This window comes from Phocoena sinus, chromosome 4 (assembly GCF_008692025.1).
Source record: "Phocoena sinus isolate mPhoSin1 chromosome 4, mPhoSin1.pri, whole genome shotgun sequence".
NCBI lineage: Eukaryota > Metazoa > Chordata > Mammalia > Artiodactyla > Phocoenidae > Phocoena > Phocoena sinus.
Window position 1 is genome coordinate 105,385,916 of NC_045766.1, and position 17,651 is coordinate 105,403,566.

At 39.4% G+C, this 17,651-nt stretch overlaps 1 protein-coding gene across 7 annotated transcripts in view; it reads left to right on the forward strand.

Annotated features, from left to right (window-relative positions):
* The window catches only part of VGLL3 (vestigial like family member 3), a 47,462-nt gene that overhangs the window by 10,756 nt on the left and 19,055 nt on the right, over positions 1–17,651 (forward strand). For 2 of the 7 annotated variants that reach the window (XM_032629711.1, XM_032629713.1), the window contains exons 2-3: positions 1,858–2,143; positions 11,140–11,673. In XM_032629711.1, coding sequence (XP_032485602.1) covers positions 1,858–2,143; positions 11,140–11,673 — 820 coding nt within the window. Of the gene's footprint in view, positions 1–1,857; positions 2,144–11,139; positions 17,541–17,651 lie in introns of those variants that run through there. The other 5 variants (XM_032629710.1, XM_032629709.1, XM_032629712.1 and 2 more) reach the window with 5 other exon arrangements.

A 17,651-nucleotide genomic window follows, 5' to 3' on the forward strand; every position in this document is an offset into this window, starting at 1 on the left:
GGTCAGTTAGTTCAATCTTTTCGTTTTATACATAACCTATATTACTACGGTGTTTTTTACTATTGAAGTTAAACATAACCATGTTCAAATCTGAGCAGAACAGATTGTAAGAATTTTATAACCACTCAGTCATTACAATCACCTATTCATCAGCAAGGCATATTCACTCACAGGGAATGAATCATCTATTCATCAAGAAGCGATAACCATACTGACACAGATTTCAAATAAAAAGGGAGATACATATAGTGTGTGTGTATATATAGCAGCCCTAAATAATAAGCAGCAGCTTGTAATGTGCCTTAACATTTCAGACCCTACTTCACACAAGAACAGCATATTCATTGCTGGGGTTCAGTTTTCCGAATGAGGCATTTATAATTTGGGGCTACAGATTTTGGGGCTAGTAATTACCACTAGAAACATTGAGTCTTGGTTATGTGTTTTGATAACATTTGCCAAACTATGTGCTTACTGACTATTCTAGAATGATTTATTTTTTTCTACCGACATTCACTTTCCAACATGAAGTTTTTTCTGAAATAAGAAAAATGGTCTGACAAAGGGTCAGGTTTTGTAGGTATACAGATGATAGGATGCTCATTTTGTCATTAAGATAATGAGTTTTATAGTTTTTTAGCATTATTTTCTTATATATAATTTGCACTAAAGTTGATTATAAAAATGATATGGGCTCTACGAAAAATATTTGGAAATATTGAAAAATAGGAATAAGAAAATAACAACCAACTACAAGCTTACTACCCAGAAAAAGAACACAAAACATAACATTTTGGTGATTTTTTTTTCTGCACTAGATATCCCTCCCCTGCCCTCCTCTGACACATACATGTACACACATATGTACATTTGTGTATTTTTATTATGCATTCTGGGTCCATCACTTATAAGCTCTGTGACCTTTGGCAAGTTACTTCACTTCTCTGTGCCTCACTTCTTCATATTTAAAATACGGAGAGTAATGATAACCACATTATAGAATTGTAAAGATTACATGGGGTAATAAAGGGTATCAGTCATAATATAAACTATTACTAGAGCTACGATTTTATGTTTTGAAAACATTTTAAAATTACCAAACCTTTTTCATTTTGATTTAAAAGCCATCCTAGCCATTGCTAGTATCTTGTATTATTTTCAGTAAGTCATCATAATACCTTTTTTTCCCCTTTTATGATAATGGTGGCAAGTGGAACATCTGAAAAATATGTTCCATGCAAAATGGATCTTCACACAGGCTTATTTTGTCATTTTAGTTTGATTTTTGAGAAATGAGTTCAGCACATCTGCCAAATCCTTTTATAAGATGCTACATTCCTGTTTTTATTTTAGTGTATTTCATTTATGAAAAACTCTTTTCTTCTCCACCCCTCCCCCAGACAGTTAGGCCTACCATCTCCATTCCTCCCTGTCCCGAACTACAATGTTGCTGTACATTAAATCTTTAAAATAGAAAAGGGAACAAAAATGGAAGGGCTCTGTCACTTTCTTTTTTCTTTCTTTATTTTTTTTAAGTCATTCTCATTTTGGTATATCTAAATTAAGCAAAAAAAAAAAGCCTGCCTTTCACAGTCTGAGAATATACCATTGGATAATGGACATTTTTTTTTTTGCCAAATTTGAAATAGCAAAGTCTTTTTCTTCAGGATGGGAAGCAGAAGGCTGGTTTGGGGAAGGGGAAGGTGGAGTAAAGCAAATGAAGAAGAATCAGTTTGTGAACATATGTTAATGTTTAGACTTTTTTTTTTTTTTTTTTTTTTTTTAGTGAAAAGTTAACTCGTTAATGCTTTTTGTACAAACTGTCTTTGATACTGTGTTTTGTTTATTCCATCCCAGAAGAAGTTAGCGGTATACAGCAAGATGCAGGACTCTCTGGAAGTCACCCTTCCCAGCAAACAAGAGGAGGAGGAGGAGGAGGAGGAGGAGGAGGAGGAGGAGGAGAAAGACCAGCCTGCCGAGATGGAGTACCTTAACTCTCGCTGTGTCCTTTTCACTTATTTCCAGGGAGACATTGGGTCAGTAGTGGATGAACACTTCTCAAGAGCTTTGGGCCAAGCCAGCACCCTTCATCCAGAATCTGCCATTTCAAAAAGCAAGATGGGGCTAACCCCCTTATGGCGAGGTAAGAATTCCAAAGCAGATGCTCTCCAGGGCACTGGCTCTGTTTCGCAACCGTCTGTACCAGGTTCCAGCTGGAGACTTGCCCCTGGAGGACGGATATCCACTCGCTTTTTAATTTTTAAGGACAGCAAGGAATTTCTTTCAGACAAACAGCTGGATCAGTTTTGTCACATGTGGAATGCAGGGTTGGAAAGGATGCAGTCACACCCCTTAAATTCCTCGTGGAAAGTAGTGATGCAACTGGCCTGAGTTCATAGTGGCAGGATTGAGCTGCGAAGCACCATTCCTTAAGCCCCGATGGCCCAATTTGGATCTCTAAATAATAGGCGTGCCTGGATCAGTGTTTAAAAATTAGCTCTTGCTCATTCCACGAGGTGCTACGTGATGACATAGCAGAGGTCTGAGTCCGACCCAGGAATACATACTTTGAAAGCCTTTTGTGTTCTCTTGATGGCTTTCTCTGTCCTGCTTTGTTGTGATGTTAACTCTTTGTAGTGTACAACCCAGACATTATTGACTGTATCTCCCTGGTTTAAGCTTTTTTTTTTTTTTTAACTCAGTAAAGCAAAGCAGTAGATTGGGCTTCCTCTTTATTTCGCTCTATATAGAGGTCCCAGAGAGATGTGTTTGAATCTGATTTCTGACTCACAGAAAATGGTCTGATGACAACTTAATTGAGATAATTACAACATTAGAGAAAAAACAACCCATCATTCCAATGGTAGTTTTAAAGAAATATGAATGTTTCTTCTGAACTCACCTGGTTCTAAGAAGAATCTAGTAAAATGGTTCTCAAAGTGTGGTTTCCAGGACCAGGAACATGTGCATCACATGGGAGTTGTTAGAAATGCAAATTCGTGGTCCGAGCCCCACACCTACTGAATCAGAAACTCACAGGTAGAGTACCTTGTGTTTTAACCAGCCCTCCCAGGGATTCAGGTGCAGGCTCAAGTTTGATAATTGTTGATCTAGTGCTGCTAAAAATCACAGATTGCAGCCCCCTTATTTGGACCTTTGAATCAGACAGAGGCTCCAGAGGGAGGCTCTGGGAATCACTGTAATAAGTGCCCCATGTGATCCTATGGTGAGGAGACGCTGGCCACCAGTGATAGGTCACCTGTGGTAGGTCACCTGTGGTAGGGGGCAGGTGAGAGGTGATGAGTGGTCGGTCCCCTCTCAGCATCAGAAGAATGGTTCTTTCTTGTCTGCCTGCCTTTCCTTCCCTTTTCTCTCCTCCCCTCCCCTTCTCTCTTTTCACCATCCCTCCCTTCTTTTCTCCTTTCTGATAAGAAATATGAACAACATTGACATACACAATGACTTTAAAGAGGAAGGTGGAATCCATATTCAAGTGACCTAGACCTTGGTAGAGGTGAATTGGGAAGCATACTGCTTATTTGATTAGTAATTATGGACTTCCCACAAGAACTGAGAACTTAGTCCTCGAAACCCTAACATGCTAACAGAACCAACAATGTCCTATTTGATAGCACATTGTGAATACTTTTAATAGCTTGTGGAGGGTGAAAATAGGAAAACTTCAGTGAATTAGCTGGCTTTAATAAATAGTTTGATATATCAATAATAAATCCTATCATGACAATCAGTCCCAGGAGAGTAATAAATGCAATGCCTAATTCTCTTAGCATACTAGCATATGCAACCCAGTGATCATTTAACTTGGAATATAGGAGCAAAAGCCCCAAATTATAGAAAGATGTAAGAGTGATTGTCTAAAGTATCATAACCATAATAGTTTTAAGTGAGGTGTTGTGTAAATGCAAAAACTCTACATGTCAGTGTTTTTCCCATAATCTGCATGACTGAGTGGAGAGGATCTTTGGAAGGCTGTCAAATTTCAGTATAGAAAGTGTGGATAATGGTAATGTTTTAGTAAGTATTATGAGAATTTTCTTGGCATTATCTTAAATCTGGCCTTCAAATCTATCTCCCGTTTCATTCATTGACTTATGCAGCAAACATTTATTAAGGTCCTACTATGTTCTAGGTAGTGGGAATATAGCAGTGGACAGGAGAGTCTAAGCTTCTATACTCAATGGAGCTTGCTAGTGAAAGAGACAGGACATATATATATATAATGAGATGCAAGGTATTATTTTACTTAGAGTGATAACAGATGGTCTCCCTAAGACTTACATTTGAGCACAGACCCGAAGAAAATAAGAGTGCTTCTTATCACACAGATATCTAGGGGGGGAATTATTTAAGGCAGAGGGAACAGCCAGTGCAAAGGCCCTGAGGAAGAATTGAACTTGAGTGTTCAACGAGAAGCCGAAATACTAGTGTGAATGGAACGAAAGAAGAGGTGTAAGTAGAGACCAGAATTTTTAGAGCTTTGTATGTTAGTTTATCAGAGTAGCCCAGGCAAACACAGCATGCTTTTCAATTTCCATCTCTTCCTTTTCCACTGAGACTATATATATCCTATCTAGTTAACTCACATCGTTTTCCCCAATACTCAGGATAATGCATTTCTATATGAAAAATATGGAATATGAATTGAATGATCAGTTGATTAAATTAGATGAACCAAGTTCATACTATGTACCAAGGATTAGAAAACAAAAAAAAGTCCTTAATAGACTTAATAGAGAATTTATTAGTAATAAGTTGTATGCAATCTTTGGGTACGGTTTTCTTATTTATAAAATAAGGGGGTTGAATTAAGTGGTTGTTGAAATCTTTTTTTTTTTTCTGTGAAGTTCTATGATTTCAAATGTATTAATTACTTTCCACTTGTGAATAAAACTTTGCCATAGTTGTTTCTAGTTGTGAATTAGTGTTTTTAGTTAAGTATACATAAGTTGGATAAGCTTCATATGAAATCCACAAAATGTAATTAAGGATTTAGCAACTATTGAATGTGTTAAAGAGAAGTATAATAAATTGAGATTCCCCATGTCTAGTTAAGAGAGTTGCTGGAAATATTGTATTAATTGCCAAAGCAACACAGGTTTGCATAATGCGGTCTTTGGTTGGATTATGTTTGTTTTGGGTTCAAGTTTTGACCTTATTACTGCCTGGTTGCAATGTTATCTTTGAGTAATTCTCAAAGTTTCCCTGAGATTAACTTCAACTATAATATGTGTTGATTAATACCCATCTCCTAGGGTTGTTGTAAAGATATTTTGATAATATATATGAATTATTTGGCATAGGGCTTGATGCAAGGCACTGACTGAAGGTCAGATGCCTTTTCTCTCTTCCTTAAGTAAGTTTCCATTCATTTGGCACATAGAAAACCTACCTTGGATCTTTATTCAGAAAACTGTTTTCTGGGAGTTTGTATTCCTGGCAAAAATACAGTGTTTTGGACATACTAAGCACTCAAGGCTATTGACAATGTTGATGGCTGTGGCAATAATACTTTAGGAGGAGCTGCTGACCAGCTGTATTAAATTAAAGGGTCTAATTTATGGCATAAGGTTTTTACAGTGCTACACAAGTGCTACAGTACTTCAAAGAATTTAAAACTGAATTATGTTTGGTTGCAGAATGTATTTCCACAGTAAATCTTTAGGCAAATGATAGAGTGTCAGCTAATGATGGAACAGCGGTCATATGTTGCATCTGTATCTTGATGGAGTTAGGAAAGTCCTCTTTAAACGTTTTGCAGCTTTGAGGCAAGCAGTTGACAGTAAATATTTGTACTTTATTTGACATGACATCACAACGACTACCTCTTCTCCCATTATATCTCCTCATGGATTGAGTAGGGCTTCTCAATTAAGAAAACCTAATGAATCTGACTGTCTCCTTATCCCATCCAATAGAAGCATCGGCTTCAAATATGTCTATTCACTGACCTCAGTGCTTAAGTGTTATTACGGATAGTGTGTGTGTGTGTGTGTGTGTGTGTGTGTGTGTGTGTGTGTGTGTGTGTGTAGGGAAAGCGAGTAGTTAAGTCAAGACAGACAAATATGTCACTGGCTTAAAAACTATGCTGAGTGGTAAACTTGATATACTTTTTCTTCTTGTAATTGCAAAGTAAATGTTTTCTGCATGACTGATCTACATCTGTCTTCTTGGAGCAACATTCTCATAAGAAAGCCCTCTCAAAATGAGCATTAAACTTAGCAAAGAGGAGGAAGGGGAGAGAGGGCCTATCTCCTGGGCCGACTGAGACAGGGACGGAGAGAGTTGGGCGGTATCTCTAAGAGGCACTGGAAGTAATCGCTGCTGGGAAGCTTAGAACAAACACGTGGGAGGAAATTGAGGCCTGGTTTATCTCATTGTCCTGCCTCCAAGGAGTAGGGCAGCTGACAGCACCCCTTGAAACTCTCACTTTAGGGTCACAAGGCCCATTTTTGAGCAACTCTAGAACAAAATACCTGGAGGGCAGTCTTTTGATATAATGGTAATGCTTAATGCCTGAGTGACAGAAAACACTGGAACACGTATCGTTTCACCTCTGACCCAATGAGTTATTTTTATGGGAAGCAGAACAAGAGGAAGGGAATTAAAATTAGAGCGAGGGCCCTCTAGGTTGAGAATGGAGTAGCAGTTTTTTTCACTGAGGTTAATAAAAAGGTAAATGTTATCTTTTAACATGGATGTTTTCAATCAGTATTTATTCTAAGAATATGTTTTCTGGAGATTTTGAAGATGACTTAAGATAGAGGTTCTACAACATTTTATGGTCCTATTTTTCCTTTTAATATAGTTTTCATTTTTTTTTCAAAATTAGGTAACAAAATATTTATTTTTTAAATTATATGTTGAATTTTCTCTTGCATAAAATGTTTGCCCTTAGGTTGTTTTTCAGAGGCATTGAAGTTTAATGTAAAAAGTATCCCAGCTACTGTGAAATTGAAAGAACCACCTGATGATCCATATTAAAGTCTTTTATGTCTCTAAGACACATTTCTGCTAAAAACCATGCCAGTGGGATTACTGTGTATGCTTTGGGTGGATTGTATGGGACAATTTCTTTTTTTCTTTTTTTGTTGTTTAGAAATAAGGGTGTGTATGCATGTGTAATACTCTTTAATCCCAAATGCAAACCGAACCAAAGTATATTTAGACTTTTTGTACATGTTAGACTCAGTGTTAATGTCATCCAAATATCCAGTATCATTGAGCCCAAAGTCACCACAGAGTGTGAATATCGCATAGTTCTGAATTGCTAAAAAGTAATATTGCATGGAAATAGCGTGTGCAGTTTTTCATAAGCTTTTTCATCCAAAAAATGTGGCTGTGATTAAATACTTGTAAGCAAAGAGTCATGTAATGAAAAAATTTACACACATATGAAATAAGCACACTGATTCCCAGGCATGAAACAAAGAATATCATCTGTTTCTTTGTATCAAGAATTTCTTTTTTAACAATCAAGATACCAGATAGTGGTTTTGAAATGTAGACTTGTCCATAAACATTTTCTGTTCAATATAGTTTCATTTACTTGTAGACTGCAACATTATTTTTGAAAAGAGCTGCATAGATCTCTGCAAACTTTATGTTAATCTCAGGAGACATACTGACTGGGAAAATATTAAGTTGCTTCTAATTTGATTTTTCCCTGGGGCATTTTAAAGCTTTGTTCAGCCTCTATGGGGTGCATTTTTTAGAATAGATTTCTACTTTCAATGCTAATGTGTTCACTAATCACAATACAATACGTCATAAGTAGGATAATATTTTTGGTAAGGAATTTTTTCATTATTCATATTTCTGCACGCATATCCAAAATGCGTAAGCATCTGTAAAATAAAATTAGGTCCGTGGACATACAAATGGAAAGAAACAAAAGGAAAGCATCCAGGGAAATGACATATACTCTCTGTACTTTTGACATTTTAATGGGGGATATTAATAAAGAGAACTGTCTGTCTCTGGCACACACCTGTGGGTTGAGTTCAGCTGTTTTTATAATGAGATTCTGGCCCCGCAAGAGATACAAATTATGAGCAGAATGAAGGGTTTGCCACCAAAGATTGGATCTGTGAGAACAAAGGAGAAGATTGGTGGTGGCAAAGCTGTACTGTATAACATAAGGAGCCTCTATAAACTCTTTGTATGAGTTTTAAACTTTAAACGTTAACAGCTTTCTACTGTGGGTATGATAGAAATATTCTACAAATGGCCATCATTTAAGGCAAATTGAATTTTCTTCCTACAGCTTACACAATTTTCCTTCTTGTCATTAGCAGCCATGTTTCATATGTCAAAGGAAGACCATTCTTAAATAGGACATATTTGCCTCAATGCCAGTAAGTGACTTTAAGTGCTATTTTCGGATAGATTATGATTGTGACAAAACTAAGCCATTCAAGTAAAAGTTTGCCAGGACTGTTGGAAGGTTTGAAGAAGAGTTTGTCCTTTCATCCTTTGCCTCTTGAAGAACATCATCGCTTAGATTTCCTCAGGGGTTTTGAGATCCATGGAGATCCTGAGCAGGGGGTGGGAGGAAACTTGAATTGAGACACTGAATAGCCACCTGTCTATGGATGGGATGGATGATGGGTCTGCTGTAGGGCTGATGGGGAGAGAGAGTAAGAGCTCGCAGTGTTAGTGCCACAGCCTTTAGGGAAGCTAGAGAAAGGAAATGTTTGAACAACCCGGTGATAATCGTAATTACGTTCATCAAATTACACATGTAGGGGTTGAGTCAAGTTATATAAGCTTTCCCTGAGGCAAGAAAACTGTGTCCTGGAAGTTTATGACGTGAGAACGTGAACATGTCAGACTTCTGAATACTTTTATTTCACAGTACTTCTTAGGATATCTTTCATTCCATGGAAAGATCTAGCAAGGTTCATTTATGTGGAACCCAGTATAAAAATACTATTTTACTGTACTTGCATGACTAATGTACTAAGCAACCTTATCGTTATCTATAGATACAAATACTCCATAGGACATGTCACAGAATGGTTAGAGGTATGGGGACAGAAGATATTTGGAATTAAATGAGCTCAAATCCTCACATTTGATTGGAGGACACTGAGCCACAGAGAGGCCAACAGATCATTTGGGGTCCTACAATGAGACAGGGTAATTGCTGGGTGTCAGCCTTCTGGCTGAGCACCCCAGGCTCCCAGGCCCATGCTTGCTTAGTTACCCTGCACTGGAGGCACCTGGCTCTCACTGGAGGTGTCGAGCTTTCTAAACACAGTTCTGACTATAACACTCCCTAGATTAAAACCCTTTTAAGCTCACTGGATCTCCTCAGGACAGCGCCCACACTTAGTGCATGGCTCATAAAAACATACCCATGTGGGTCCTTCTTAGACCATAGTCTGTTTGCCACCATCTGCCCACTGAACTCTTTTTTTGTCCCTCAAATGCTATTTTTGTGTGTATGTGTAATGTTTGGCCTTTTTTTCACATACTTTTTCGTTAGCCTAAAACAGCTGTCCCCAACCTTTATGGCACCTGGGACCTGTTTCGTGGAAGACAATTTTTCTACAGAGGAGGCGAGGAGGGGGGGAGGGTTTCGGGATGATTCAAGTGCATTACATGTATTGTGCCCTTTATTTCTATTATTATTACACTGTAATATATAATGAAATAATTATACAACTCACCATAATGCTGACAGGGGGCAGAGCTCAGGGGGTAATGCGAATGGTAGGCAGCAGCTGTAAATACAGAGGGAGCGTCGTTCGCTCTCCCGCTGCTTACCTCCTGCTGTGTGGCCTGGTTCCGAACAGGCCACGGACCGGTAGTGGTCCGTGGCCCGGGGGTTGGAGACCCCTGGACTAAAACACTCTTCCCTACCTCTTCACAAGGCTAGCCCTCCCGACCCTTTCTATTTAGCTATTACTTTCTTAGGCAGCTTTAGTGCCCTCTCCCTGTATTTCCCCTTATGAGAGCACAAACCAAATTACATTGCTCATGTCTATTTACTCATCTGTCCCCTGCCAGATTGTGATTAAAGGTGATATCTGTCCGCTCATCCCTAGTCGCCCCATGTTTCACACATAGTAGGTCATCTATATAAACATATCAAGACCATTGAGTGGAGAAACTGAACTGAAGCAAAGTCGAGGACGGGTCTCCCTCTTGCTTATTTATCTCCAAGTGCTATTCTTTGATATCATTTCCCCTTCCCTAAACATCTCCTCAAATCCGTTACCCCAGTTGAGTCTCCTCCACTCATGATTTCCACAGAATCTTCACCAAATTCTAGATGTTCAGGTTATAGTTACAAATGTGCTGTCCTGTGGCACAGGTATGATGAGAGCCAGCCATCCAGGCAGGCTACCTGTCTTCAAAGCCCAGTCTCCCACTTGCCAGCTGCGACTCTTGAGCTTCTTTCCTGCCTCAGTTTCCACATCTCTAAAATGGGGATAATAACAGTAACTAACTCATAAGGTTGGAGTGAGGATCCAGTGAGATCAAATCCATGCAAAGCTCCTGGCCTAGTATTGGGCATTTGGTCACTGACATTAAATGTGAACTGTTATTATTTTCAGTTTAGAAACTCCCAGACCTGTACAGAAAAAATAAGCTTGGAACGTACTCTTCTTGATGGAAAATGGGTGTTGGCAAGCATCACTGTGATCTTACTTCCATCTGTTACTTTCAGTGTTAAAATGCTTAGTTTGGGTGAAAATTGTATTTTCCTTTAAAAGAAATTGGTAAACATCATCGTTTCCAACCTACCTGAATCGCGTCTATGGCATAAGCTTTTCTTACCTGAGACTTATATACCTGTGACCTCTGCTCAGACTTGATGGCAGCAAGACACACAGGAGGAAACGAAGCTTTCCAGTCCCAGACTTGCCGACCTCAGCCTAGACTGTGACAGCCTAAGCTAAGCAAACAAAGCAGGGGACTCGTTCAGCACCTGGACCCCTGAGTACTGACCTGGCATGGCAACTCAGAGGCTTACCTGGTATCTATTCACCTCTGTGTGGGGAGAAAAAGAGTGTATGCTAATTAGCCTGCTTGTAAAATATTGGACAAGTAGAGGCAAGTCTATCCCAGAACTGAATCTTATGTAAATAATGTATTTTTCTGTCTTCTCAGACAGCTCAGCTCTCTCAAGCCAGCGGAGTAGTTTCCCGACTTCCTTTTGGACCAGCTCTTACCAGCCCCCATCTGCACCCTGTTTGGGGGGAGTTCATCCTGACTTCCAGGTCACTGCACCCCCAGGCACCTTTACTGCCGCTGACCCCAGCCCCTGGTCAGGACATGGGCTGCATCAGACTGGCCCCGCCCCTCCCCCTCCCGTGTCCGAGTCCTGGCACTACCCTTTGGCATCTCAGGTGAGCCCGTCCTACAGCCACATGCATGACATGTACATGCGGCATCACCACCCCCACATGCACCACCGCCACCACCACCACCATCACCACCACCACCACCACCCTTCTGCTGGCTCTGCCCTGGATCCATCCTATGGGCCCCTGCTGATGCCGTCTGTGCGTGCGGCCAGGATTCCCGCTCCCCCGTGTGACATCACAAAAACAGATCCGACTACAGTCACCACTGCTACCTCAGCGTGGGCCGGAGCCTTTCACGGAACCGTGGACTTAGTGCCAAGTGTGGGGTTTGATACAGGTGAGCCCGGTGATTTCCTCCTTTCCATAAAAGAAGAAAATTTAATGAAATAAATACAGAAAAATGGAGGATGTTTTAAATACCTGGAAAACTTTTTTTCTCTTCCATGGGAAGTTCAGCTTTGCCCATATGTTTATAGAACTAACCATTTTTCAAGAATTCCTGCATTCCTGCAGAAACTGGTATGACTGCGTGAGAGAGGTCTCAGAACTTTTCTCCCATTTCTTAAGCTAGTAATCTGTTTCTTTGAACTGGAATCTCTGGCACCTTATATTTACAAAGATTTAAACACATTCTTTAAATCTCCCATGTCTCTGTGCTCTCTACCAGTGATGTGTAATGCCTAACAGAATTCAGAAATAGTATGTTTCAGTAATTTTTCCTTCTCCCTTTTTTGTCAGGTCTTATTTATTATTTATAAACCAAACTGCTTTCTGGAGTATAATCCATGTAATATAATCATGGTCTTTAAAAAGAATTATGGAACGTATTTTAAAGGAATGGTTTCTCTTCCCTTTCTTCTCCTTCCCTTCCTTTCCCTTCATTGGCCTTTTGTTATTTTCCTCCTCCCTCCCTCCCTCCCTCCCTTTCTTCCTTCTTTCCTTCCTCTTCTCCTCATCCTCCTTATTCTTCCTTTCTGTTTCTTTCCCTCTCTCTCTCTTGTTTTAAAGCATCAGACTTGAGATTACTCTAAAGTCTATGTTCAACAGATTTAGAAAAAAATTGGTAAGGGAAATATTTCTTCACAGAGCATTCAGCTCCTCTCTGGAATTCACTAGTTCCGAAGGTCATGGTGTTAAATGTTTGAGCTTGATTTTTGGACCAGATTACACATATTAATAGTGTTAGTAGTTCTGAGTTCACAAAATCACAAGCATCACAGGCTAAAAGACAAATCAGGTCAGTGATTATATCCCCAGAATCTATGTTCCAAAGGCAGCCACCTCCACCTCCAATCCCAGGTTCTTTTCCTGGAACACTTTGTGACAAATTAGAATCTTCTTTCCAGAAGTTTAAGGAAACTCACTCTTTTCTTTTTTTTTAAATAAATTTTAGTTCTTTATTTTTTCCTTGTGATGAGAAAACTCACTCTTTTCATAGTTTTTCTTAGTTTTATTCTTAGTGTGCAAGATCTTTAATCTGAATGCTGGTCACAGCAGAGAAATCCCCAGAGTAATAAATGCTGAGTATCAAGTTGCGTTCACCCTGACATAAGTGAAACATTCTTATCTTGGTTAACTTGTACTTTACTGAGCTTTCCAATGTTGGTCATTGCCTGACCTTACCCATTTCAGCTTCCTACTTAGCCTCTGGGATCAAGCTGGTTTTCTAAACTCTCAGGGGACTTGGTTCTCCCTCTCTATGAGAAGAGAATATGACGGGGCTAACCACCACAGGCTTCCCTCCTTCCTTTGCCACACACTAATAGTATGAAGGCAACTCTTGAGTTGTTTGATGCCTGGGGCCAAATCTAATGAGAGCCCCAGTTTGGTAGCTGCCATCATTGGCAGCCAGTCTCTGCAGGCTCTCACTTTCCAGGTACCTGCGTGGCCAGAGTTAACAATGCTCTTAGCAAGCAAATGGAACATTTTCTTCTTTCTTAGTTTGGGCTTCTTCAACAGGATACCATACACTGGGTGGGCTAAACAACAAACATTTAGCTCTCACAGTTCTGGAGCCTGGGAAATCCAAGACCAAGGTGCCAACACATTCAGTGTCTGGTGCGGGCCCACTTCCTGTTTCATAGATACTGTCTTTTCAGTGTGTCCTCACTTGCGGAAGGGACAAGAAAGTTCTCTGGGATCTCATTATGAGGGCACTAATCCCATTCATGAGGGCTCCACCCCATGACTTAATTGCCTCCCAAAGGCCTCACCTCTTAATACCATCACATTTGGGGTTAGGATCTAACATGAACTTTGCGGGGACACAAACATTCAGTCTGTAGCATCCAACCTTTGCATTTTATAACATAAAGGGGAAGGTGGATGTGATTGCCTTTGCTCCCTGTTTCTCTCTGTCACTTATTACCTAGTTTTGTACTTGTTAATTTTGGGGTGACCCTGATTCCTTGACTCACTGTCCAGAATTTTGGCTTGAAACAGTCTCTTCGGAATGAAAAGTCACCCTACTACCTTTTGGAAGTAGAAGAGAGGGGATTTTTGTTCTCTCTGAAGAATCTAGAGAGCACCCATATGGGTATATTATATAATAGTTCTTAATACTTACTGAGCTATGAATAAATACGTATTGAATACCCACTCTATAAGGTATTGCCAGAGATACTTTATATATATTTTTTTGCTTTTAATCCTTAAACCAAATCTGAGAAGGATCTTCCCTGATTCAGTTATTGATAAGGACACAGCTCAGTTTTCCTATTTGAAAACTGCTTCCTAAATCACAAATGCTCAAGGTGGATTTGAACTAAGACCTGCCCCAATCTAAAGAGTTGCTGGGGTAGCATCTCCCTGTTTATATAGGTAAAAAAGACTATTAATTAAAACTGTTAAATTAGACTGTAAATGGTTAATTTTGAGGAATGAAGGTTTACCTTTTAGATGTATGTAGTGCTCTTCTTTGTCAGTGTGGGTTTAGGATGATGATCATGATTCTTTCCTGTCCCATAGTTTTAACCCAACTGAACAAAGACAAAGGAATCAAGCAGATAAAGATCAAATCATTAGCATAATTCTTGATCAGGCCAAATTGGAGATCTTAGATTAGGCTTACTACCATAATTGAACTTCCTGGAATCCTTAGCTAAGTTTAGATTTTGGGAGATCCAATCCTAGGGAAAATCTAGTCTTCAGAGAAGATTCCCATAGACAACTTCCTTGTCACACAGTTTAGAGCCTCGTTACTGTGAAAAGAGATGATGGTTGGTCAGATTTGCCTCAGAAAAGCATAGTCTGAGGCATGACTTACCTTACAAAGGCAGCAGGAGGAGCATGTACCTCCCTGCATGGGGGCGGCCCCAAAAAGAGAGGGTTGAAGGGGCTAAGCCACAGGGACTCATTTTCCTATCCTATTCTAGGGCATCATATCAAATATCACATCTCTCTTCCTTTAGGAAGAGTTAGGAGTGTTTTAGGTCAGTTTCCCCAAGAAACAGACTCTCTGATGCAGTTTTGGTTGTAGGAAATATATGCAGTAGTGTTCTCAGGGCAACATCTTTGTGCAATGGGAGAAGAATTGAACAGGAGAAGTCTCACAATGAATAAGTTCAACTGAACCTCAGTGGATTCTACAGGGAGCTCTAGATCTGGGATGGCCTTTTATAATTGTCTTGCCTTAAGTCAAGGTGGATGGGCTTTTATATTCCCACACTGATCAGTTACTGGATGGATTTGCCCCTGGAAGGAAGGTCATGACATTAGGCAAGGTAGCCTTGTTCAGCCGAAAGCAATTCCCAAAGCGAAACAACTGAAGGTCATGAGCTGCCAACAGCAGGAGAATGAATATCTCAGCACAGAATAGTGAGGGACCTGACAGCCCACCACAGTATCCACTACAGAGGGACAACAAAAGAGCGGTAGCTACTCTTCCACTTTTCTAACTACTTGTAAAAGAAGTTTCTGTATAATAGGCCCAAGCACAGAAGGTAAGATTGTTGAGAAGAATGAGAGATGAGTCCCTCTATGTAATCTGTGCAAAGCTGACCTGACCGTGCAGCCCAAAACAGCTCAGAACTCAACATCTTTGTTAGGTGACTATTGAGCAACTGTGAAAAGAGCCTGCATTCAGGTGAGACAGGCCCGAAACTTCCCAAAGACCAGGTACTTAGGCCACCAAAATGTAAGTCATTTTTACATTAGGAGGTAAATAAATTAATCCAACCATTTGGAGAGAAATTTGGTAAAGAATATGCCCTTTTCGTCAATAGGAGGAAGGTTGAATAATTTTAGGTGCATTTTAATTTTGCAGCCATTTAATGAAATTAAGAAGTCTGGGAGGTTGAACATGATATAATGTTTAGTGACCTAAGAAAGTTTTAGAGTATCTTGTATGGTATAATCCAAGGGTCAGCAAAATTTTTCTGTAAATGGCCTGATAGGAATATTTAATGCTTTGTGGGGGTCACACTGTCTGTTGCCACCACTCAACTCTGCTTTTGTACTGTAGAAGCCCATCACAGACAGAAAAATAAATGAGCTGGTGGTGTCCCAATAAAATTTCTATTGATACTAAAATTTGAATTTTATATGCTTTTTGTGTGTCATGAAATGATACTCTTCGTTTTTCATTCCTTCTTTCTCAACCATTTAAAAATATAAAATCCATTCTTCCATTCTTAGCTCATGGATTAGGCATAAACAGATGGTGGGCCTGATTTGGCCTATGGGCTATAGTTTGCTGACCTCTAGTATGTATAGTCCCATGCGAATACTTGTTATCTATCGGCACACATACATATGCATGTGTGTGCCTAGAAGTATATACCCCAACTTTTAATGGCCATTACTCCTAGTAATTAGTGTGCAATGTGAGCTTTGAAGCTAGATTGCCTGGTTTTATAAGCCCAGCTCTGTCCCTTGCTAGCTACAGGGCTTTGGGCAATTTTTTTAACCTGCTTGGTGCCTCAACTTCCTTATCTTTCAAAGATGTGTCATTGGGTGGTTTCAAGGATTAAATGAGTTAATGAAGTAAAACATTTACAGATGTGCCCTGCACATAGTAGGTACACTATAAATTCTGGCTACATAAGGGAAAGTGATCAGACCTTCACTCATTTTAGCTTTAAAAAAATTATTATTGACCAATATTTCATATAGCATACACTTCAGCATTTTAAAGCATACAATTCAGTGGGTTTTAGTATGTTGACAAGGTTCTACAACCATCTCCACTGTCTAAGTATAGAACATTTCCATCACCTCCACAAGAAATTCCATACTTCCTCCTTCCACTATTACCTGGCAACCACTAATCTACTTTCTGCCTTTATGGATTTTCCTACTGTGGACAATTCATATAAATAGAGTCATACAATATGTGAACTTTTGTGTCTGCCTTCTTCCTCTTGGCCTATGTTTTCAAGATTCACCCATATAGGATGTATCAGAACTTCATTCCTTTTTAGGGTGGATACTATTCCATTGTATGAATAAACCACATTTTGTTTATTCATTCTTTCAGTATTTGGTTTGTTTCTACGTTTTGGCTAATAAGCATAATGTAATGAACACTCATACAAGTTTGTGGGTGAACATATGTTTTCAGTTCTCTTGGCTATGTACCTAGTAGAACTATGGGGCTGAGAGAACCTCACTTTTTATTTTATATACCTCTCTATCTCTTGAAGATATTTCAAAGAGCATTCACTATAGCCATAATTAATTTTTAAAAAAATTAATTACAGAGTATCATAATACGGTAATAGAATAGGGTTCTGGGGTTTGGTAGACAAAATTCTTCTACAAGCATGAGGAGAGATGGTCCATCTTTTCTGAAGGGCCCAAGCTAGGGTGAGGAGAGTGAGGTGCTTCAACTCAAAATTTAAAGAGACACTCACTTTCCAAGACGTGCAAGTAAATACCTCCTTAAATTTTGCCTCACCCTGCCCTGGCCCTACTTTCCTGCCTTGCCTGATTTGCTGTCACTTATTGCTCCCTCTGTTGAATGGATACTTCATATACATCGCTCAGAACGATCAGTGTGTTGATATGATTGTAGGGCATCTGTGTCTGCCCTCCTTGTGCAAACAGCAATACTCTGTTAAGAAACCTGGAAAAAATATTTTTGAGCTCTTAAATTTTGATAGTGAATAGGGAGCGCTGGGCAACAATAGGGAAGTCAGGCGTTCACAAACGTCCTTCTTTTATTTTTTTCTTCATAGACACTATGTGTCTGATAATATCATAAAAGTAGAATCACCTTAGTTTTCTGAATTTTTTATGATATAAGGCCTATAAGCTATATATATATATATGTATAAATGTATTTTATACATATATGCACTTATATATGTATAAATA